Source organism: Pleurodeles waltl, chromosome 4_2, assembly GCF_031143425.1.
Source record: "Pleurodeles waltl isolate 20211129_DDA chromosome 4_2, aPleWal1.hap1.20221129, whole genome shotgun sequence".
Lineage (NCBI taxonomy): Eukaryota > Metazoa > Chordata > Amphibia > Caudata > Salamandridae > Pleurodeles > Pleurodeles waltl.
Genome location: NC_090443.1, coordinates 385,846,022 through 385,870,877, shown reverse-complemented (window position 1 = coordinate 385,870,877; position 24,856 = coordinate 385,846,022). Strand labels below are relative to the sequence as shown.

At 43.0% G+C, this 24,856-nt stretch overlaps 1 protein-coding gene across 3 annotated transcripts in view; it reads right to left on the bottom strand.

Moving 5' to 3' along the window:
- Positions 1–1,669: 1,669 nt before the first annotated feature.
- The window catches only part of YIPF2 (Yip1 domain family member 2), a 50,706-nt gene continuing 27,519 nt past the window's right edge, over positions 1,670–24,856 (bottom strand). The window contains exons 2-11 of one of the 3 annotated variants that reach the window (XM_069231518.1): positions 18,828–18,921; positions 16,175–16,233; positions 15,641–15,780; positions 14,838–14,918; positions 11,466–11,553; positions 10,324–10,440; positions 8,391–8,557; positions 6,509–6,691; positions 4,510–4,648; positions 1,670–2,434 (exon numbers count right to left, since the gene is read on the bottom strand). In XM_069231518.1, coding sequence (XP_069087619.1) covers positions 4,550–4,648; positions 6,509–6,691; positions 8,391–8,557; positions 10,324–10,440; positions 11,466–11,553; positions 14,838–14,918; positions 15,641–15,780; positions 16,175–16,205 — 906 coding nt within the window. In that variant the 5' untranslated portion in view covers positions 16,206–16,233; positions 18,828–18,921 and the 3' untranslated portion in view covers positions 1,670–2,434; positions 4,510–4,549. Of the gene's footprint in view, positions 2,435–4,509; positions 4,649–6,508; positions 6,692–8,390; positions 8,558–10,323; positions 10,441–11,465; positions 11,554–14,837; positions 14,919–15,640; positions 15,781–16,174; positions 16,234–18,827; positions 18,925–24,856 lie in introns of all 3 variants that reach the window. The other 2 variants (XM_069231519.1, XM_069231520.1) reach the window with 2 other exon arrangements.

The following is a 24,856-nucleotide window of genomic DNA, read 5'->3' as shown; positions in this document are numbered from 1 at the left end:
ACTACATGTGGCATCTAACTTTATGGTGTTTTTGTGAATGCACGCATCCCTCAGGCCATGTGTGTTTTTTTGGAGCCAATCTCCGAGGACCATTGTGATGTTGCTGTGCCTATCTGTGGGATCTGATATGTTTTCCTATTTGTGTGTCTGCCTGTCTGCTAAGTGTTACCCCACCTGTGACATGTGAGTCATTAACCTCAGGCTTAGGTCTCAGAGCCTGCCTGACCACATGCCTACGTGCAGAGGCTGACAGACTGTTCATGATGGGAGAATCTAATAATGGTGATGCAACTCCGTTTGTGTATAAAAATGTATCGCTGTGGGCATCGATATAGATGAATCCAATATTAACAGTTGAAATAATGTTTTTCCTTGCTTCCACCTTTTCATGTGTGAATGCTGGTTATTCATTCACAGGTAGATCATTGAATAAGTCTGCCTAAAAATGGCTCATTGTCCATTAGATGCCTTGCAGTGCAGCTATTTATTCTATGTACTCACAAAGTGTGAGAGGGAAGCTTCTGCTCACTGTATCACACACCTCTTCAGAGGCTGAGGGATGCTGTGAAATGTGAAACAGTTGAATAATTATTTTGGTTGCTATTTTGTATGAGGAAAGCATTTAGTGCTGCAGCCTGTACACCCATTTCCAAGATGCCAGCCACATGTACCCTGTCAAGTATACTATTCCTAGTTCATGTGTAATGGAAACTTACACTGCAGATGGTAACAGTGTAAACCTTTCATAACTGATGGAATATTGCTTGGTTGCTGCCTATGCAGTCCCTTTTGTGTGTCGTGGGGGAAGCTTGTATACCTGCTGTTCCTATTCTGTGTGAGGAAAGCTTTCAATACTGCTGCTCATGTACCATTTTCCCATGTGATGTAAGCTTGCATAGCTGCTGATTATGCTATTCCTGTTTTGTATGTGAGGGATGCTTTCATTGCAGCTGCTCATACTGTAAGCCTTCCACAGCTGATGGAAGCTTGCAAAGTTAAGTGCAAGGGAAGGATTGGTACAGCTGCGCCTGCACCCATGTCCCATGTGGTAGAAGCTTGCCTAGTTGCTGCCTATGCTGTTTGTGTTGGAGGTGAGAGAAGCTTGCATTGGTACGGCTCTTTTAGTACTTGTTCTGTATCTGATGGGAGCTTGCTTCTTGTGAGTGTGAGGCGATCTTAGGCTGCAGTTTTTTATCTTGCACCTATTTGTTGAGTTTAGGGAATGCTTCTGTTGTGATGTGTTTCTGAACCTTGCACCACCATTACCTACGCTGTAGATGTTCTCTGTGTGAGGAGCTTGCATAGCTTCATCCTACCTTGTACCTCTCCCGCATCTGTGGGACGCTTGCTAATCTGCTGCTACTGTTCTCAGTGTTAGGGAATCTGACCACCTTCTATAAAGCTGTACCTGGCTTGAAAGTTTAGGAATATTGCAGTTAATATTGGGGAATACTTAAACTGATATTGCTGACAAAGTCTCATGTGAAACACCAAACTTGAGAAATAAATGCATATCCATCTTTAGGCTGAACCACTGAATATTACACTGTCTGCAAAATATTTGGAGAACTGCCTCTGCGAGTGATTAGTCTGCAATGAAAATTTGTCCCATTTGAGATAATCTTTTTCCATAAGGAACAGTCAAAACAAAATTAATTCTCCTACCATCCACAGAAATACATTTTTTACTTTATAATTTATAGGATAGAAAAACACTTTTACATACATTCTCATGTTATCAACCAGTATGATCTAGATAATCCTTTCTGTGCCATAAAAACATCATTTACCACAAAACCCCACTGAAGCAAAAACGTCTGATCAGAGTAATTAGCATTTTAGTATGCTAGAATTTTTGTAAGAAAATGCTTAAGGTGATAGATAGGCAGTGGAATGTGAAACTGTTTTTGGTTGCAGAAACAAGCATTTCTTCTTCGAGAGTGGTCTTTCCAGGCTAGTGGTATTCTCTCCAGGCAGTTTCTGTTCATCTTTTGGTGATCCCATTTTTCTACTGGTCACATTGACAGCCTCACTTTTCTAGTCATCCTTCCACTTGACTGCAGTTTGCATTTCGCCACTTTCATGTGAACAGGTTCTGTTTTAAAATACTCAATCATAGCCCATCATCACTAGTCTGTAGGAGAAACATTTCAAAATGGTCCCTGCCCTTTAAATAGGGAACGTTGTCAAGAACTGAGTGCTTCTTCATTATTAGAGCTGGTTCACAGGTAAGTGGGTAGTTTGTCCAAGTGATTGTTAATTGACATACTACTTTTTCCTGTCTGTAATTTGCCAATGACTGCATAGTACCAACTTTTTGGAGAAGAATCACCTCCGAGATGAAAATTCAGATTGTCTGCTGTTGACAAAGTCAGCGTGGAAGTCTTCCCAGCAGCACAGGTGCTACCTGGATATGTTGTGGCTCGAATACAACCTGTAGACAGGAAATGAAAAACATTAGTAAGCTATTTCTAGTCCACACCAGACACTGTAGTGTGAAGCAAGGATATGGATGTTTCAGAGGCATAAAATTGGCTCAGTTGTTTAGCTGCCTACCCTATTTTTCGATTGCAGATTTCTGTGTGCAATTATTGCCTGCTTACTGCTGACCTGCTGCCTAGTTTTTGGACATTGCTAAGAAACTGCAACCCTTTGGAGTCTCCCAGTAACTATGCAGCAAGGACTCTCTACTACTTGAAATTTCATCCATCAGAAAAAAATAAACCTTGAACCAATCATTTTCTGGAAGTGTCAACAGAATTTGGAACTCAATCTTGTCTCGAATCAGACTCTAGCCTCTTGACCACCCTCCAAAAACGACCCAAAGATTTCCTCTTCTCCCCTTATCGAGATCAATTGGATCCTCTGTCCCATATGTGATTTCTTGTATATGTGTCTATATATTGACCTCATCTTCCACTTGACTGGAGGTGGGGTTAGTTATGGACTCTGGGCCACTTCTCCAATGATGAAAAGCATGAGTATTCTTCTGATACTGGAACAGTATAGGCATTCGTCCCCCCCCCTCCGCCTTGCGTTGTCTATGCAGTGCCCTACTTTCACCCAGTCCCACTTTATTATTTGAGTTGATGCATTTGGTATGGGCCAATATTGCATGTCCCTGAGCACCTACCTATTTGCCCTCATTTTGCACTATAATGTACGTAGGAGACTTGCTTTTTTACACGTTAACACACTTTCTGCTACCTGTATAAATTATGCTCTCATAAAAAGCATTGTGAAGCTCTTAGGCCTAATTCGCACAGCTTGTTAGTACAAGTTCTAGGTGATGCCACAGAGATGTCCTGTTGGCATTCCTCTAGTGACTCAGGTAGCAATTCACTGTGTGAGTGACAGCCAGTGACTGCACCAAAGAAACCTTCAAAATGAAAGTCATGCAGTCCTGTGCAGGAGGCCTTCTGCTCCTTTCTTGCAACACTTGAACCAAAGAACAAGGGCAGGTTCATTCCTTTCTGGGCCCAGGGTTCCTAATATTGTACAAAGTGCATTGCATTCTCGGCTGTGCAGACTGGCATACACTCTGCCTCAATCTAGTCAGCCCCAGGACATATCACAACTCTCATGTCAACAAAAGACAAATTTATGGAGAAAAAAGCTGAATACTGATGTCTGCCTTATTGGCATGCCGCTGGGGGTTAAGGCATGTATAGACTATTTGAATCCAATAAGTGTTTTCTCTGAAACCAGGCCAGAATATTGTCTCTATGTGCTGGTTCTCTGCTGGGTTGGTATTTTGATTACCCATTTTACTGGGCCGGTAAACAGCTGCTCATTTCAAGGTGTTAATTTTAGAAAACGTTGCCTTTTTTGAAAGAGGGACACATAAGAGTTAAAAAATAATCTTGTTTAGCTGTGTCAAATGTACTAAATTCCCATCCAGCTATTCTTTCACAAAACTGCAACACCTTCCACTTCTAGGCCAATGCATAAATCTCCTATAAATCTACATTGATGCACAACTCTAAAAGTGGTTTCTGTTGTATAAAGAAATTGAGTACAGCATAGTCACGGGGACCAGTTGTGAGCACAGACCACATGTACAACAGTGGGAATGTCCTGATGATGGTTTTCAATTTTGTGTTGTTAAAATATGTGTATAGAAGAGGCTCAGAAAGCTTCTCTTGGAGATTTGTACATTTGTGTAGAACGCCCTCTGTATGAATCTGAAAGCCTATATTAGGTAACAAAGTTATGTCAGACACCTTACAAGCACCACTGTTGTTTCTATGGGTTTTATGCTGCAGGAGTGAAAATGACCCAGCCTGGTCAATATACCATATACCTTCCTCTCTTTTTTGGGCCATGCCATTTTCAGTTTCCTCACTGGAGGTTTTGGTTGTTTAAAAGGCTCTGAGATCCTACTTTCTCCCACATCTTACCCCACGGAAGCCATATCATGTTACCTCAATCATGGCGCATTATGATACTAATCAATTTGTGTTTTTTCCTATTATCCTTGGATGATGACCCTGCCTTGTTCCATCTTACCTTTTCTATCAGTATGAAGGGGCACGCAGAGGTTTACATTCTAGTTCTTGGACTGCGTCAAGGCTTTTGTCAAGGATGCTACTGTGGTGGTGGCAACAGGTCCCTTGGAGCTATGTGGAGGCACTTGAAAGAAGTAGAGCTGGAAAATTAACCAGAAAAAAATCAGTTTCAGTACATGTTCCGGCCCCAACCACTGAATTCTACTCCCTTCCAAGTACGCAACAACCTTGGGGCTTTTTAAGCTTTAGCACCCCTTATTAAGGTGTGAATACCTATTTGGGAATGTCAGGATGATTCATATGAAAGACTGCACATGTATCAGCACGTAAAGTACATCTGTGTCTGGTATTTAAAGCAACAATTACAGCATTTTCACACAAAGCAACTGTAAACTTACAAAGAGGGTCATTCTGACCCCGGCGGTCCTTGACCGCCGGGGCCAGGGTCGGCGGGAGCACCGCCAACAAGCTGGCGGTGCCCCGCAGGGCATTCTGACCGCGGCGGTTTGGCCGCGGTCAGAAGAGGAAAACCGGCGGTCTCCCGACGGTTTTCCGCTGCCCACATGAATCCTCCATGGCGGCGCAGCTTGCTGCGCCGCCATGGGGATTCAGACACCCCATACCGCCATCCTGTTCCTGGTGGTTCGCCCGCCAGGAACAGGATGGCGGTATGGGATGTCGTGGGGCCCCTGGGGGCCCCTGCAGTGCCCATGCCAATGGCATGGGCACTGCAGGGGCCCTGTAAGAGGGCCCCACTTTGAATTCCAGTGTCTGCTCAGCAGACACTGGAATTCGCGACGGGTGCAACTGCACCCGTCGCACCTTCCCACTCCGCCGGCTCCATTCGGAGCCGGCTTCCTCGTGGGAAGGGGGTTTCCCGCTGGGCTGGCGAGCGGCCTTCTGGCGGTCGCCCGCCAGCCCAGCGGGAAACACAGAATAACCGCAGCGGTCTACTGACCGCGGTGCGGTATTCTGGAGGGGGGAACTCTGGCGGGCGGCCTCCGCCGCCCGCCAGAGTTAGAATGACCCCCAAAATGTTTACAAGTTAGTAATTTGTGTTGTATTTGCATCTACAAGTTAGTAATTTGTGTTGTATTTGCAACTCCTGCCGATACCTTAGCTTGGGACGACACAGTCATTTGTCTGTTTTTTTTTGGCAGCACCTTTACATATTAGCTTGGCTTCTGAAATGCAGAGGCTTTTAGGATACCTGAAAACCAGATTAAGGTCAACATGCACATAGGGCAGTCTTGGAAACGTTCTCAGATGCACAACACTCCTGCTGCCTAACAGATTTATTGCTCCAAGCACAATCCGAACCTGATAGAAGCCCTACCATGACACTGTCAGCTCTAAAAAGAAACCTGAAAGCATGCCCTACTCAACGGGGACAATTCAAATCTGTGTTACTGTCAGCAGATGTGTGGCACTTGACAGGCCAGCACCCTCAACTGATTTATCAGCTTATTGCCAAACTGACCCACTTTTGGAAGAGCCTTGCGTCTTTTAAGAAATAAAACATATCAGCATTTTGAATTTCCCTGCATGGTTGTCCTAAGATGCTCGTGCCCAGGCCTCTGAGGAGTCCAGGGAGGGTGGTTTAAAAATCAAAAAATAAACTCTTATTCTGTGTTATTTTACAATTTTAAATCTTCTCAACATTAGAGGAAAATACCACTCTTGAGTTACATCTGCGACCTCTCTGGAAAGGCACTGTTTTAGCTTGGAAAGAAAGTATAACTTTCCCATCTTCTCATTTCAACTTTGAAGTGGAAAATAGTTCAGTGCCTGCTACAGCAACAATTTCTTGGTGTCTCTGCAAATGTATGCAAAATTGTATAGAGTTTGAGAATGATTAACAGCATAGCAGGATTGCCTAGAAACCCATTAGGACAATGAAAAACAGAAGAGGGAATGCCTGTAGTCGGTCTGTGAAAAACAATGCACGTGCAACAAGACTCATGATATTCACATGAAGGCGCGATGTACAACCAACATACCTTGCAACTGATGGCGAGGAGGATGTGCAGAATTACTAGACTGGCTATGGTGGAAATTGCCACCAACTTGGTGTCACCTTGGATGTTGGGCCAGAAGGTGAGCACAAGGACAGAGCAGGAAATAAGTGTAGCACACAAGATCAGTGTCCACTGTAGCCAGGGGTTCTGGATCAAACACAAGAGCTGAGTAACAGAAGCATGGAAAAAACAGTATTTTAGCTACTCAAAATCTTTAATGTATGGATGTATTGCTTGTCGGAGCTCTATGAATCTGCTGTACAATGTACATCTTGCTGCGGAAACGTTATAATTATGTAGGGTTAGTGGATCTTTAAATTGAATTACAAATATTGAAGCACAAATGTGAAGGTAAGCATCCAATTGCACTCCAGTAACACCACTGCTAATATGTTTGCAATGTTAATGAACAAACCATCAGTAAAGGAAGCACAGCTTCTGTGCTTTAACTGGGCTTCTTTCAACTCTCCAATTCTCTCTCCCATATTCCTCCTAGAGTCCAACATCTTCCCATATCCTCAGATCTCTACACTTAATTTATGACAATGGTGGTACAAAATGTGGTCTAGCTACCAGTGCAATCTGTGAAGCCACTAGCAGGGGATGTGACAAGGGTGTTCTTACAGATGCATATTTTACCTTCACAGTTAAAGTTCTGTTTGTAGGTTAGGGTTTTTACCAATTGTGTGCATTGAGCACATTTTTTGTTGGTCGAATTGTATGTTTTTTGATAATACGATGTCTCTGATGCAGGTGTAAGTAACCATAACGTCCCTTTAATAAAGTATTTCAGGGATTTCCTTCTTATTCCCTTTCTTACTTTGCTGTGCTTTACGGGATTGCTGGTAGATTGAACAGCTTTTTTTTTTTAACACAAACCTAGCTAATTTAGTACCCATCTTCACAAAAAACACAAAAACAGGAAACTGTCATCGATATTAATCTCTCTCTGTCTGGCACTGCTGGTAAAAAAATCCTTTCTCGGTATGCTTATGTCAAGATGCATGATTTTCCCTTTTCTCCAATGTCCAATGCGCAATGACCCCCCCCACTGCACCTATGTTATTGAGGTCTGGACTTTCAAACACTGTTTAACTTTGGAGCTGTGCTAAATTCACTGCACTGATTACAAAGGCTGCGCCTATGTTCACAGAAACCTCTCTACGGCTCTACAGGATTTACACTGACTTCCAAGTGCTAGGCCAATCTTCTTCTAAGCTCTTTGCAAATAACACAAACACATCAATAGGAACTGCCCTTGCTTTCTCTACAATAAATTCTGTATGTACGGGCAGATCTAAATCAAAGATCGACAACCCCAGCGATCACAACCTACAATAGATGGGACATAATCAGTGGGATCGCCTAAATCAAAGAATTCAATTCCATTACATCCTGATTTGACACTAAAACATGTTTTTCATCCTCCCTTTGACACTGGCTTCTGGCCTACAAAATGTTAAAAACTGCCTGAAACATTTATTGCAGAGGAAGCAATAAATATATTTAAATCATTTCAGACCACGGCTTTTGCGTACAGATATTTAAAACTTCTAGTCTGAATGAAAAGCAGCGATTTGGGGATTAAAAATTGTACCTCAGTCCTTCCCAGTTGAGCACAGACAAAATAACGCTCAAGTGAGAGAACACATGCAACCTGGAAAGGCAGATTGGGCACATAGCCCACGCCAGTGATTACCCCAGATCAAGACACTTTACATCTGCTGATTGCACTACAGCCATCATAGTAATGATACTACGATATACAAATAAGTAAAAATAAAAAGCCACAGACAGACCATGCACTCACTGCCTTCTCAATCAGCTACATATAAAGGTAAGGCAGTAACCCCTGGTAACTTACTGCAGTTGGGATGTATACAAAGAGCGAATAGCCATACACACACACGGTCTCCAAGAAACTGTAGGTATCCACTCCTGGGCTATAACCCTGCCTCCATTTCAGAAAGCCCCATAGCCCCAGGGGCACCAGCCAAGCATAGCTGTAGATGACGATTCCTGCAATGGACACTAGGAGAGGGGGGTAAAGAAAAATAGACCACATTTTCTTTGGTAGCAGTCAATGAAGAAGCATCAAACATCCAGATTTTTAATTAGGCATGAGTATGTTACGTTGCTGTGAATGAAGGACGTTTTAGCTAGTCCTGTGAACACATCAGGACAAAAGTGTCCTAATAGCTGAAATCAATTGGTTATTATTACAAACGCATTAGGAGTGGAAGGATCATCCTGCCACAGACAAAGAAGGCACAGCCCATCCTGGAAGCACATTTGAATAGCAGTGGCATTTGACAAAGAATGAACAACATACAGCCAGTTTCAGAAACATTTTAAGATAGGGGTCCATTTATTTAATCAAATGCCTTTGGACAGGAGTGTCATCGTACCATGGTAGAAGAATAATTGGCAAGTCACAGAAATAACCTGCAGCTGTATCATCTTGTCAGGGGTGGTGGATGCTTGGTCTGTTTCAAAGAACTTACAATAAGAGTTTCAGCGCTCTTTTACTCATTCTACCACCAAACTCCATACTACACATCAGGCAACACATTCACCTGTAGCTGGACCATAGGGGAAGAGGTGACATTGGGAAACTGCAGCAGCAGAAAAGAAAGCCAGAGAATGTGGCCATTGTGAGGGTGTCAGTCCACACTTCAAGGGCTTTAGGAAACACAATACAATGCAAGGAGCAACCCCCTGACAAGCTCTATCTAAAGCAGATCACCCTGGTGGGGCCCCACCCAATCTCACACCCACACAGCGGACTTGACACCAATTAGTAATCATGGGAAGGCCAATAAAAAAGCACAGTCAGAGAAGGGTGGTGTCTCAGCAAGTTCTTCAGTACAAGATCAGACATGCTAAGACTGCACGCGTTTAACAGACCTGCTCTTGCTTTACTGTTTTTAGTCTTTGAAATGATCATGTTCTAGTTCCTGCCTTACTCTCCTTCCTAGTTCACTTGGAAAGAGTCTAGCAGTGGCCCGGAGAATGATCAAGAACACAGACTCAGATTGGACCATGAGGACATCTTACTGATTATTTCCCTGGTGTCATGTGAGCTCCCTTGGCTTTACTGATGTTTTTGTCCCCTTCCGATACAGACTGATTTATGGGCAAGTTTTGGTCCTTTCAGAGAGAGGGGAAAGACCTCTTTGGATCCACTCCTGAAGGCACATCTAAGAGCTGGATAACCAGGGACAGAGGTTGCCTGGCAAGTGCTTGGTCAATGTCAGATTCATTTACCAGGACGGTTAGCCATTCTCAGAAATATCTAGGGAGAGGGGTATCTTCTTACCAGTGATGTAGAATAGTAGGCGCAAACTTTGAAAACTAATGTTGACCCGCCAAAATCAATGACACATAAACAGTCTTTGAAGCACTTTTATAAGAGAGTATCATATTTCGGGGCCTAAAGGACACATTTCCTTAATTTAAAATGCCCTGAAGCGAAGACACATAGCCTCTCTTAGACTCCATTTCAGGACAGGAGTATCACCATATCTGTCAGTTTGAGTCATCACCAGTGTTAGGAAATGTTTTATATTGTTGTTCCTTCACAAGTGATGTTGCACTAAACTGAACTAGCAGGGACATGGGATTGGATATGGTAGGGGATATGGAAAGTGAGGAAAACCACTCAACAGGATTAATTTTCATATTGATATTTTCTTACATGTATAAGTGTGGAAGATAAAGCACTATACACCCTACATCCTTTGTTGTCTTGAGCAGTGTTTCATTGACACAAAAGGCTCTGAAAGATAGGCTCTTACCTTTGTGGAACTGAGGGCTGTAGTGATAAGAGGAGTCACTGTGATCCTCCAGGAAGTTGGCAAGGTTGCCGGAAATGGCCACGGTGAAGACCAAGGTGGCACATATCCAGAAAGGCCCTGGGATGAAGGAATAACAGCAGGTCAGTTTTTTAGAGCAATCAATATAAACACTTGTAGCTTTAGCTGGGGCATCTTCCTCAAACTAGCCGCAGCGCTAACAGTTTGCTTGGATTAGACCATCTTTGATGCATTAGAAATATGGTTCTAAGTCAAGATCCTGTACAATTTCCTTCTGTTACTGAAGGCTAAATTGATGTAGAAAAGGTTTTTAGGCATGACTGCAGGAAGTTCTTGCCCAGTTCCCCACTAATACCAAGCCAAGTCTCTTAAGATTACAACCACGCAGGACTTCAGAATGCGACTTTGGTTGTGAAACTCCAGGTCCCGGCCCTTTTCTCTCCCTACTTTTAACACAGCAACTCTACTTACTCTCCAATTTTGCCATAGGTGTCTCCTAATTGTGCTCTTCTCTATGTGCAGTGGGCACCTACTGGTTTTCACCCCCAAAAAATCTTGCAAGCTGGGGGATTCATGCATTCAGGACCCCTACCATAGAGAAATAGTCTGATTTTAGCAAATAATTTCCCAAAGGATCTCCTATATTCTTAAATCATAAAAAAATCCTAAAACTGGCGACCCAACTTTCTGATACCACTGAAAATGCAAACACTCCCACAAGTTGGACCACTGTTAGAACCTGTGTCTTTTCTACCTGCTATGGACCAAGCACTGGTTATCATTAGTATGTAGTTTACAGTACCCATCCCCAAAACTCCAGGCATACCGGGTCCATTCAGAGTAATGAGCATCTCTTATGTTTAGGGGTACTGCTGAGGGAGGATGAGCTTCCTTAATACTGTGGCTCACACCTATCAAGTCCATTACTGATCTGTGCTCCCAGACAGCCTGGTTAAATTTAGTAGGGAAGAGTTCTGAAACATCAGGTAAATGATATGGATCATATGCTTCCTGATCCCATCCCTTTCCCAATATCTATCATTTCTGAGCCAGGAAATCTGTGTCTGAGCACCTTCTGCTTTTCTTGACCACATTGGTATCATGTCTCCCTTGGTGAGACTCACCATAGAGATCTGGATTATGCCGCAAATGGTGTCGCACAAAGTTCTTTCTTGGCCACGGGATCAAGGATGCCTTAATCCTATCCAGCACCTGCGGGGAAGTTGACACACTTAATCATACAACAGAGGAATTACCGATTTCAATTTACAAAAGCAACACATACTCAACATTCAGATTAATTTAAGTCACCTGAAGGCAATTCATGGGAATCTGGGCAGGAGCAAAGTGTCATAATGGATGTTTGTATTAAAATGATATTAAAAAATATTTATTGAATAATATTTCCAGAACAATATGGGAAACAAAATAAATGTACTACCTTTACTGCTTATCTGCATTTCCTATTCAAAAGGGTTTCCGCTGCCGTAATCTATAAGATTTCTTATAGCCACATTTTTGTAAATGTCACTTTCCTCTGACTGAGACTGTATAGCAGCTTTAGTGGTTATCTGTTGTCTGGTTCTGACCTTGCTTTACACTAGACATCTTGGGATGAAATCGTGCCTATAGCTTTTTATTCCCCATGTCAAGCTTTAGGAGAGTTTTGGTGGGTGTGTCCCAAAATATTGGTGACCATGCCCAAGCTCTAATCACATGTAAATTATAAGAACAGACTACCATGTTAAACCTGGCTTGGTTCCAAGTAGGCAACTATCTCCCTGTGAGTGTTAACCTCATTCAAAATCCTTGATGGCACTTGGCAGAGTCTGAAACCGTTTCTTCAATCCCTTGTTAACTGGTTGTGCTCATTCTTATGTGCAGTTGAAGTTCCATTGTATGACTAATTGGGAAAATGACTGCCACCATACTCTTTGCATTAATCTCTAAATACTGCACTGCCGGATAGGAAGTGAGGTATGAAGTATGGTTGACCTGGGCCTATTATTACTAGTACATCAATCTGCCAAGCTGTGAGATGGGCATGGGCAACTGATAAATTCAGCAAGACTACAAAAGGTTATTGGCCGACCTTGCCTACCTTGTCCAAAGGATAAGTAGACTAGGTTTCCACTGAACTATGAAGCCTACTCTGTAGTGCTGTCTTCAAGACTTATCTATTAGTCATTTTGTGGATCATCTAAATCAGTGGTTCCCAAGTTGTGGTGTGCGGCCCCCTCGGGGTCCGTGACACATTCCCAGGGGGTCCGCAGGCCTGGCCCAGCAGGAAGGCATTCCTCCAGCTGATGGCCTCCCAAAACATGTGCATGTTTTTAGATTTATAGTTTTCCTTTGTGCAGCAGTACTGCAAAGTTTCTTGTACATTCAGCAGATTTCAGCAAAAAATAAAACCGTCAAGATAACTCGAGTTATTAATGTGCCTGCTGGAGAGAGGTAGGAGTATTGTTTAGTGGCAGTTTGACTCATCTAAGATAGTGCAGATGGGTAATATGCCTATGCAAGGAACATGTATCATGCAAAGAACAGTATGTTATGTGCATAGCACAGTTGGCTACTGCTTTTGTCAGAGATTTTGTTACTCTGCAGTTCATAAGTTACAATTGTAATCTAGCTCATTGAGCTATGGACTGCCATCCAAAAGCTCATGCAAACTGCATAGCACAAATTAAAAAGTTATGTTTTTCCTCCAGTCTTTCATTTTCCTTATGCTGCTAAAAAGGTTTGCTTGCGTAGAAATACATTTTTATTATTAAGTCAACGTTTACAACTGTTATGTTCTGAATCCTGACTTGGTGCTTCTCCAGACCAAGCACTCTGAGAAAATGCCTACCATTGTGGATGTCATGCGAATCCTACACCTTGAAGACCCCTGTAGAGTGCTCCAATACCCTACACTGGTATGAGAGGTGCTATAAAAAAAATTAATTACATGTGACGGAGAGGCTATGGAGAGATGAGAGGCCTTTATGGTTTTACTTCAGTTCCCTGCCACATATTTACGTGAAAAATCTTTCCCATATATTATGTACCCAAAAAATAAAAACAGAAATCGCTTGGGAAATGTAGAATCTGACCTGAGGACTGACCTTTCCTATATAAAACGAAACATTGAAAATTTGGTTGTTGAGATGCAGCGTCAACTTTTGCATTAAAATTTTTAGATTTTTGCATATATTTGCAATATAAAATAATAATATCTTTAGTAATTTGAGTATTTGGTGTGTGCTTGTTTATGTATTTTATGCGAATTACTGTTTTAATGTTTGAAATTTAAATCGTACAAATTGCTTGGTGGTCCCCAGCTTCCAGTAGCGAGTCAGTGGGGGTCCTCAGGAGTCAAAAGTCTGGGAACCACTGATTTAAATACTTATTGATGTTTTAGAAGCTTGCTATACTGCTTAAAGCCTGGAAGCTCACTTTGGGTTTGAAGTAGGTTTTCTAGTGCCATTTTCATATTACCGATCATATGGGCTATCCAACTATTTAACTTCATAGCTCTCAAATCCAAAGCATGTGGTCTAATTAATACCACAACTTGCAGGGAGAACAATAAGTGACAGGCTCTTTTGGTCTGAATGATACATCTACAGCGGAGGCTTGTTGGAGCACTGGATTTCTGTAATGGGCAGCTTATCTAAAGTTACACTATTTTATTTTTTAACTCTTTCTACCAGTTTAATAAAAGTATTTTCTGTGGAGGATTAATGAAAAACATTACTTTTGCCTTACAAAAGATCATATTGGGGCTTTTACACTCAACACGCAAAGGAGGAAACTGCTGTATTTCGTTACGCCTGGATACCACATTTCCGGTCAGTGGTCCAGTACCACCCATGAATAGTGTGCGGCTAAGAACATGTGGAAAGGGTTGCTGTTCCCACCCCAGAGAGGTGCTTGAGTGCTGCTCTTGGTATCAGTAAATAGGTTGCTGAATAAAGGAAAGGCAAAATGATGGAATGACTATACTTTCAATAACAACAATATTTTAACCTAGAGTATGATCAAACAATTCCTCGTTTTGGTGGGGGCGGGGGGCAAAGGCATCATCCAATGCTGTACTCTGAGTGATCATGAGAAAGGACAGCTGGCTTACCTTTGCTTGAGTGCTGCCCTTGGTATTAGTAAATGGGTTTCTGAACAATGGGAAGGTAATATGATGGAATCACGAGAAAGGACCATTGGCTTGCCTTTGCTTCCCAAGAAATCAGCTAGTGGTCTACTCTGGTACAAGGTGTTACTGCTACATCCATGTCTCCACACTCCTTTCCGGACCTCAGCCAATTCAATAATGTGCTTGAATCATGGATGTCAGTGCTATTTATTTCCACAAGAATCTCAGCCAGGGCAATACAGGGGCTGGACTCCAGATGACACTGTAGCCCTTGTGCATTTCTGTTCGTTCCAAGCCAATTCCAAAGTGCAAATTACCCTTAAACAATGAAAGGTGGCAAAAGCTTTGCTAAAGGCTACGTTACCTGCATAGTGTTGATGTCGAAGAATCCTTGGTAGTATTCAAAGGTCCAAAAGCTGGCAGGTTTCTTCGGTCCACCCAGCAGCTACAAGGATTGGAACAAGTCTCAGTCAGTGTAAGAACAAGATGATAGAATTTCTGCTGTACTGAGAGCCGTTATGTATAAGCAACTAACAGAAAGCACACACCTAAGGTGACAGCACCTCATCCCACATACATAAATCACTGTTACATATCACTTTTGCAATAGTATTTATCTGCTACATTAACACTCCGGCTGCCATTTGGTTAGCACTCATGTTCCAATTTCTCAATGTGCAAGGACTCCACCCTCTAGTTGGCTACTCAATGTCACTGCTGCGCTAGTGTCTGTATGCCTTGTCTACAAACTCAGAAAATGACATACTCTGAGTGCGCCCTGAGCGTAACTGCAGCAGCATCTTGTGTATGTCACCCCTAATGACCACTGGATCTTAAGATTGCATGTGTGTCTATATGTCCTCTCTAGAACCTCAGGAAAATGAAATCCACTGGGTGTCACTCAGGCAGCAGTGACCACACTCCAATACATCCTCATATGCCCTATAATGGGTGTCCATTTGGTATCACTGTTGCACCAGTTCAGGAGCCTTAGCTATTTAGATGTGAAAACTAGACACTTAATGCCACTGCAGCATGACTGAATCACAGCACATAAGGCCATTTATTAACTATATTATACACTGGCCCGAGGCCGTAAACGTTGGGGAAGAGAGATGCTCCTCAGACTCTTCCCTTGTGCTCCTGAAAGATGTTGCCTTTTCTCACCTCTGTTTGATCTGAGTCTCCCTCTGGCTCTTGATCCTCCTCAGGGCCCACATCTAGTGTTGCATGGTTCTGGCTGTTGCCAAGGCTCCTTGTGGTTGCCTCCGGGCTTTTGGCCAGCAAATCTGCAGCTTCTTCAAATTCTAAAAGTGAATTAAAGGGAAGAATCCCACAGAGTGAAAGGTTGGGGGAGGGCTGAGACCTACTACTTGTCTACATAACAGACACACATTAAGAAGAAGTAATCATCTCTGATGTTCCTTTAGTGACTAATTAACTCTAATTCGAAGACCACCATCCATGCCAAGATCAGTGGTACCGTATTGTTACCCAGAAAGTTCTATGAGGAGACCTTGGTCTTGGTGGAGACAGAAGAGACATTACTGAAGGCTCAGTGTCTCTCCATTGAGTGCCCTAAACACAAGCTCATTCATTAACTAATTATTTTAATCAAGTAAATAGCTATTAAAATAGCAACGGCTGAGGTTTTGGATTACTGTTCAGAAACACCATGACAGTGAAATCAAATACACCTACCTTGGAACTTGAGGTCGTCTGGGGAGGCCATGTTTACACCTTCACAAAGGTCTGGATCCCTTTAAAACACAAACAATAAACTATGTCACTCCTGTTCTAGCATGCTTGGATATTAGCACTTCTCTTAACTAAGAGTTCTGTTGTAGCACATTCCTTGCATAGTGGACTTCTACAACCTACACTGCCTACAGAGCTCCTGTTTCTGCGAATTCTTTGTTTAGCTTGCTTTAGCGTAATATTGTTCTGTTACATGCCTTGCATAATGCATTCCAATATTCACAAATTAATTGAGTGGGCCCTCAGCAAACCTCAGGACTTGTTTCCCTAACTGTGGTGTTTGAAACAAAGAGCAATATAAATGCTATGACTGAAAAGGACTTATGTTTTCATGTCTTGACAGACTACTGAGCCTGCTCTTTGAGACAGTGGCAGCCTTAGGGATTGTGGGATTACGTTCCTTTTCAATCAACTAGCAAACTAGCAATGTGTGTAGGGCATATTTACAAGGATTTCTCTAATGGACAGAGAAGGCAAGGACCCAGAGACTGCCTTAGTTCCTTTAAGAACGAGATCAGGATTCTTCTGGGGAGAGGATCAATGCATATCCCTCCCCAAAGCTCATCTATGGTGCAGGAAAGAGAGCAACCGGGATAGGTTTTCATAGATTCTGAAATGGGAAAGAGCCAGCTATGTTTCTGCTTTTACTCACGAAAAGACCCCAGAAAGCCTGCAAAGGCTTCCAGTGAGGTTTTCACAGGCAGAAAGCATCCTTCACATTTAACGTCTCCCTCTACAGCATCAAATGCCATTGCATACTGTAGCACATCTCCACGCTGGAACCACAAGAAGTCCTGTTAATTCTAATTGCAGTGAGGAAGACTACAGCATACACAATGACTACGCCATTTAATACAGTGTCATCATCAATGATGACCAACCCATCGACGATGAGCATCATGTCAATGCTAAAATCTGCCCAGGAACCAGCATTATTACTGTTAAAAAAGTCAAACTCATTTATGAATGTACTCATTGCCTCTGCATCAACATTCCTCAAGGCACTTATACAAGACTGTTTCATAAGCTAGCTTTTTCGGCTACTGCCTCGGAGGACATTTTTGAGGATGGTTGGCAAGGTGAAGCAGGAGGGAGAAAGAATGAGATTTTGTGAAGAGGAGAATCAGCCATGAGTTAAAACGTAATACAAGCTGGTCTGCTAATGGAGAAGTGTGCAGGTGCATGAGAAGGGTTTTCTTTCTGGGTCACCAAGGACAACAGGCAAGACACCCAGGTAGCAACTCTGGCTTCCAAGTCCAGCATCCACTGAGACAACGGCTTCAACTTCAATTCAAGGGCAGTTGGCACTCCACTACCATGAGGGTCACCCTCTGGTCCATCTCCAAAGACTCCTCATCCCACTCACTAAAAAACAAGGGCTGGAGCCAAAATCCCTTTGGGCACTACACAACTTAAGGGTCTTGAAAGAGACAACTCCAATTTCTCTACTAGTCCTAAACAGAAAGGATGAAACCAGGATCCTAAAAGATGATCGAGTGGTCAAGAGCGATATTAAAGTGAGGACTGAACTGACTTTCTGCAGGGCAAGTGTAGGCAGACTATGTGATCTACATGTCAGAACAGTTTAAAGTGTCAAGCACTCCTGAGCAATGCTTGAGCCTACATTAGATTTTCCTCCACTATAGACCTGGAGATGGTTTTGAAAGATGTCCAGGCTTGGATGACTATTAGGCTGCTTCAGCCTCACACTACTAAAACAAAGGGCTTTTGAGCTGAAGGAAGGCAACAAGATCCACTCTTAAACCTCTGAATCTTCTGGGCCTGGACCTTAAAACTGCTTTAAGTTCAAACACTTGAGAGCAGCATTTGATGCTGAAGCCACCCTTCTCTTCAGATCAGGTCAACAGATTAAAGCTGTTCCTCCCTCTTCCCACTAGAAGAAAATCGGGTCTTGGTGGTATGGCTGATGGTCAATTCATTCCCTGGGTTACTTCAGTGCCTTGATTTTTAAGCCTCCCAAAAGCATATAATGCAGCAGTACTATCTCAGCGTACGCAGGCCTCTGAAAAATAGGCCATGATTTTGCTCCTAGCAGGTCACTTGATTGGTTCTCGGATACAGACCACATACAGTTTGAAATAGCCTGCATAGCATAGCATGATTTTTAAGCACCTACTTATCTACTGTCTGACTTTCATTAAGCAAAGGGCAAAGCCCATTTGCTTGTGCCGTGATTCAATCTTAGCCTAACATGTTGTTGCTAATTTTCTGGTCAGGTCTCATACATCTGGAGCTCATTTCTACTGGATGTTAGACTCCCCCCTCACTGCCTGCGTTATAGATCTCTCTGTGTGGGTTAGGGTTTGACCAGTGCTATGAGACCAGGCACGGTAAAGAGCACTACACAAATGCCATCAGTCATGCAATGTGAAACCCTATGGAATTCTGCTGGCAGAAAGGAAGAATGTTTTCCTTTTTCAATAACCCGGTGTAGAAAGCAAGCAATAAATCATTCATCATACCCATCTTAGAACACACACTAAAAGCTGGATCTGGCATCCGAAAGACAATATAGCAGTCAGAGAGTTAACGCAGACATAAAAGTATAATACCAAAGGATGTCACTACTGCCTACCAGGTCAAGCAAAACTGGTTCAAAGATGGTGTAGCAGCAGCCAGCAGGAGACAGGCAAGCTCTTCCTCTTCTCCCCTTTCAGTTTCTTCAATTTCTTCTTATACAAAAAAGAGAGAAGTGGGTACCTTTGGCAAGATGATCACTATCAAGAGGATCACTATCTGTTAGACATCTTCATTTTGAAAGAGGATGGCACTCACTTTGTATCCATTCCTACCATTATTACAGAACAGAAAATGGGAAGAGGCCACAGCTATTCAGGGAGAAAATATTAAAACCACGCAATCAGTCAAAAAAAACAATTACAAACGTACCCAGTGGTAGATCCCACCATGGTGCCAGTGGGGAAGGGTGTTTCGAAAAGACAGGGATAGCACATGGTCACTGACTTCAAATTAGGAATTCTGATTAAAATACTGGACAGATTTTATACTAAAAAAAGGAAGACGTACAATAACAGAGGACACAAAGAAATGCAACCACATGTCCTTACTGACCCAGAGAATTTTTTTTAGAATGTGTTCCTGACTAGTGCACAAAGCAAATCCCCAAAACTAACCAATATTCTTCAAGTTACTAGCAATATCAATCATCATCTTCTGGATACCAAGAAAGAGGATATAACAGTGCCTGAGAAGAATCAGAGGTAGTTCAGAGGCACCAGAAGATGAGGGATGTTCTATTATATGGAAAACCGGAAACAGATGACATCAGACAAGTATGTGCTCAACATTCTGTAAACCTGCACACTGGAGTTTTTTAAAAGACCTCAAATCATTCCACCCATTGCTTTAAATTGAAAAGCACTTAAAAATATAGGGTTCATAGGAAAGGTTCCTCTACGTTAGCACAATATAGGGGAGTACTCTTTTGGTGCAAAAAAGCCACAGGATTGGAATTAAACTACAAACCTTAGAGAGCAAAACAAGAACACATTAGTAGCCATTTTGCTTGGTGACACTGCAGAATGCAAATCCTCTCATAAAAGAGGGATATTCTATATTCTATTTTCTGTGGAGTTGTGTGGTGCTTGCTTCCACATCTCCATATAAACAAAAGGCAGACTGTCCATACAGTTCGTGGATGATTTTAGGAAACAAATACTTTCAGTTCAAAGCGCTGCATGCATCATCTCATGTTGAGGCCTGGTGCCTTTACGAAATATCCTGTGCTAGTGACAGTAAACATGAGGAGGGATTGACAATACTGGTACTCTGGTCTGCACAACAGAGCACACCTGTAGGCTTTCTTCCAACATGTTGCTGAACAAATCCTAGCGAGATTGTTGAAGTTTTCATCCAGGTTAGACCTGTTAGGAAACCAGTCAAAATCATTCAAGATGCTATCCAAACGGTAATTATTCCTGTGGTCAGATCTGCATACTCAACAGAACTAGTGAAATTATTAAAGGGTAGGAACAACTTTATTTTTAAGGGAATAAGAGTAAATAGGCTATCCTTACATGCTCAGTACGAAAGAAAAAACTGCTTCCGTGACTTGTGTCTTCCTACATTACTTGGATACCAAATCGCAGCCCACCAATGTACCCAAATCAGGAGGTTCTAAATGAACAATGGATCTAAGCATCTGGTAATTGGAAGGAGGTAATCCAGTTGACAATTGTACGAAGCTGGCCCTCTATATGGTATACAAAAAAGAAGTACACAATGCAGAGTTCAGTGGATCCCCTTTTGGTTTACAGAGGCAAAAGTAGATAATACTAGTGCTCTCTTTTGTTGTAGTGTGGGCAAGCAATTAGCCTTATCAGAGGGCAGTGCTAAGCATTTGTTGTACTCACAGAGGCAATAAATGGGGCACGCACTCAAAGAATAAATCAGAGACCATACTGAAAAAATAACACTTCTTCTTATTTATGTTTTGAAAATCAAGAGCTTCGTTTACAAGTACTGTTTTTGTTATGAATTTTCACAGGTAAGTAAAACGTTCAAACCCGTGCACCTTTACACACAATGCAATCCTATGGAAGGAAAAGTCAGAGATGCATAAAGATAGACAAAGTCAGTTTCAGGGGGTTTCACCTTCAGGGGTTGGACTTGTAGTGCCAAAGTAGTAATACCAGCAGTTCTTCCGGAGGCACTGGGTTTCACCGGGAGCAGGGTGCTGGTGAGGTTGTAGCTGGGCAGGCTACGTTGAAGGGGGGCACCTGGAAACAGGCTACACGGGGGACTTGGGGCAAGTCCAAGAGCTCCCACACGAAGGCTTGGATCGCAAGGGGTCTTAGGCCAAGGGGGCACAGTCAGTTCTTTGGTACCCAGGCCAGGTGGCTTGGGTGCAGGGGTTAAGGCAGCTGGGCTGGTGTACAAAGTTGCTTCTAACGGTTAGTGGCCAACAGCTGGCAGGGGCAAAATCGAAACTGCTGGGCCACTCACAAAGTATGTCTCAGTGGTGCTTATGTCCCTCGAAGGCTGCTTGATCTTGGTTCAGTGGGAATCTGGAATGGACCCTCACTGTTTGTGCTTGGTGCAGGGCGTACGTTACCCCAGGGTCTAGTGCTACACGCTCCAGTTGATCCTGCTATCTTCACACTTGCTTGGGAGACAGTTCTGGTCCTCCAGAGCAGGAGTAACTTCTCATGATTGTCTGCGGCATCAGTCGGGTGGTGGGCCAGTCTCTGTTTGTTGGTGCCTGCAGTCTGCAGGGAATAGCTCCTCTACTCCAAGGGAGACTGGCAGTGATTTTCAGGATACTTGCAGACTACCCAAGGCTTTGGTACCTCTCCAGCTTTCCAGCACGCGTCACTCTGTTGCGATTGTCGAGGGAGCTGGGAGCAGGCAGAGTTGTGCGCCAGAAAGTCCACAGAACTTCTGCTGGTCTCGCCAGGCAGTGAGTCTTCTTCATTCTTCTTCTCTTGATCCGTTGAATCTGAGTTCTTGGTTTCAGGGGTGCCACTTAAATACTCAATTTAGGGGTGTTACGGGGAGTGACGGGTAGCAGCCAATGAGTTGCCTACCTTTAAGGTGACTGCACCCTCTATATGACCATTTCCTCTGGGAAGTGGGCTTAGTCCTCACACTAGAATACTAATTCCATCCAAAGCAAGATGGAAGAATTTGAAAAGTGGTGTCCACTTCAGCTGGTCCACCTTAGGGGTGGGACTGACTGGATGTGGGCACACCTCCTAATATTCCCACCTGTCTTGCTGCCAAGAAGTGGGTTCAGGATAGGGGGGTGGTCATCTCTGCAATTTGGAGAGTGCTGGGTCCCATAACAAAGGCAGCTGGTCATTTGAAGCTTCCGCCTTGAAATATTCATCCTGCCTGGAAGAGGTGATAACACTTCCGCCAAGTGCAGGCTTTGTTCCTGGCCCCGGAGAGTGCTGGCTCTCACCTCAAAAGGTCAGAAATCTGCCTAGGGTGGCTGTGCTGGTTCTGACCAATTAGTCAACACACTAGCAGTCAGTTAGACTTTCAGGGGGCACCTGTAAGGTGTCCTCTGGGTGTATGTATTAATAAATCCATCACTGGAATCAGTGAGGGTTTATTAACACAAGATGTTTGATATCAAACTTCTCTATGTTCAGAGAAGCCATCATGTAGTTGGGTTGACGAGTGTCCATCACATGTATTTAAAATGCACACTTACTAAGTCTAAGAATCGGCAAACACATAGGAAGGACATATTTGCTCATGCACATGTCATCGCTGGTAATACGATGCACCCTCCCTTAGGGCTGGAAGGCCTGCTGTACGTGTGACTTCAGATATTGCAAGCAGTGTTTTAGGGGACATGGAACACAAGAGATTGCCATGTTGTGTTTTCAAGTTTGGAAGTGCCTTGTCACGCAGCCTGCAATGGCAGTCTGCATAAGTTTGACGCTGGTTGCTTCAGAGTGATACAAGTTGTGCTGCAGCTCTGAGCGTCCATCTTTAGTATCCATGCCCTAGGTGCCATTTAGAAGGGACCTACAGAGGCACTAAAGGACGTGGTAACTTGGAAATCAAGTGACCAGGTGTCTTGTTTTGGGCAAGGAACACTGGCACTGGGGACATGGTGAACAGGAACCCAGTGCACTTCATTCAAAGTTTCACCAAAAAAACAGGCAACAAGTTTTTTTTTTGGGGGGGGGGGGGGAGGTACTGCAACCAGAACCCAGCTCCCTACAACAACCTACTTCTGATAACCTCACCCCTCAAAAGCGGTAGTACAATCCCATAAATCTCCAAAATCATTTATTGTTCATTCACCTCCCCAAAACCGCAGATGACAATGGTGATAGATGTATCTCAGTGAGGAATTTAACAAAATAAACTGTTTTTTCTTTGACAAGTAAAAACGAAGTCACATAAAATGTGTTTATTGGAAATACTAGCAAATGCCTATATCTTGGTTTCTAAAATGTCTGACTAATGAGGAGGTTAACTTTTCAATCATAGATATCTTCAGTTCCAAGTAGTTTACTCCCCCCAGATTGTGGGTTCATCTGCTGCCTTGGAGAATTTGCAGACCTCCTCATATTTGTTCTAAACCCCAGTGAGGATAAGTGGAGCTCACTGAACTGAGACTTCAATTCAATATTTTTCAGCCAGAGCATGCAATAATCAATATTATAGTATATCTGTGTTTACTATTAGTACAGAAGTCTTGTCGGGCCCAAGAGCAAGATAGTAAAACATTGGGTGGAGCTCTGCTCATTCTGAAAACCGGATGTGAGGTAGCAAATGGGCACCAACACAAGCCTATCTGGCACCAAAATCCAACCTCACAATTTCCACTGGTGTGGTGGATGTCAGGCAGAGTAAACATTGCAAGTTGTCTTATAACCCATCAATCAATTAGGGAAACTTTAGCAACTATAGGATGACATACGCATAACCCTAAGTAGCTGGTACAAGGACTCATCAATCAATTAGGATAACGTCAGCAACTATAGGATAACATATGTATAACCCTAAATCCCTGATAACCTTAAGTAGCTGGTATAAGGAATGTCTGCCATTTTTAGCATTCAAATCTAAAAGTGCCTAAGAGTTCTAAAGGAATCATCTTTTGCTTTCATACAGGGTCTGTAGAATATTTTAGAAATTTAGACCCACACTGAATATCTAAATACCTGTAATCAATCTGTTTGGTGTCATATCTTCCTATTAACCGTATCAATTTAAGTTTACTGAAGATTGAACTTTAGTGATCTACCAGCAGAGGTTTAACAAATATCTAGTGATTGTTGAATAATGACTGAGGTTCTATTGAAACTTCTTCTGGAGTCCCAGGACACTCTGGGGTTATTTGGCCCAAATTGTAACAATAATACCAATTTACCTTCAGTGTCAAGGGTGTTTTTATGCTGTTGGACCCAAAACACTGCACAAAGTACACACTTTTCGCACTTGACCCTCACACTGGTGCGGTAGAGCAGCCCACAGATTTCTCAGTGAAGTGATGTGAGGACCAACACACAACTCAAATCAAACACATAACAGTTAATAGATCATTGTTCTTTAACATGAAATAGTACTAAAATCATGACAATACAATATTAAACAAGGAAGGAGTTAGTTGTTTCTGTCTGCTGGGCTACTCTCAGATTCTTACAAAAGACATGACAAGAACAGTGTGAAACACACAAAGCTGTCCCAAGGCTAATGGTGTTACAATCTGATTTCCCATTCCTTGTGTGGTCAAAGCAACTAGGAAAGGTAGGGCATTCTCTGAGTTCTTTGTTTATCTGCCCCAGTGTCTAGTTAAGTAATCGCATTCCTCACAACCTTACTTTCTCACTGTACCTTTAACTGGTGAGATTCAAGTCTCCTCCCTTGTATGTGACCAGCCAAGGTGGAGGAGCTGCTCCTCATGGAGTGCACTTTAATACATCGTCCATGGGACAGAGCAGGGCTGAGTTGACCCCAGTACCGCAAGCATCAGTGATGGGTCTGGAACGCCTCCTGGTGGCCATCGGAAATTGGTCCCACCCCCCACTCCGAAGGATCACACCCGCAACCTTTGCACCCTGGACAGCAAACTCTCTATGAAATGTCAGGCTAACACTGTCACATCAGCCTGATTCTACA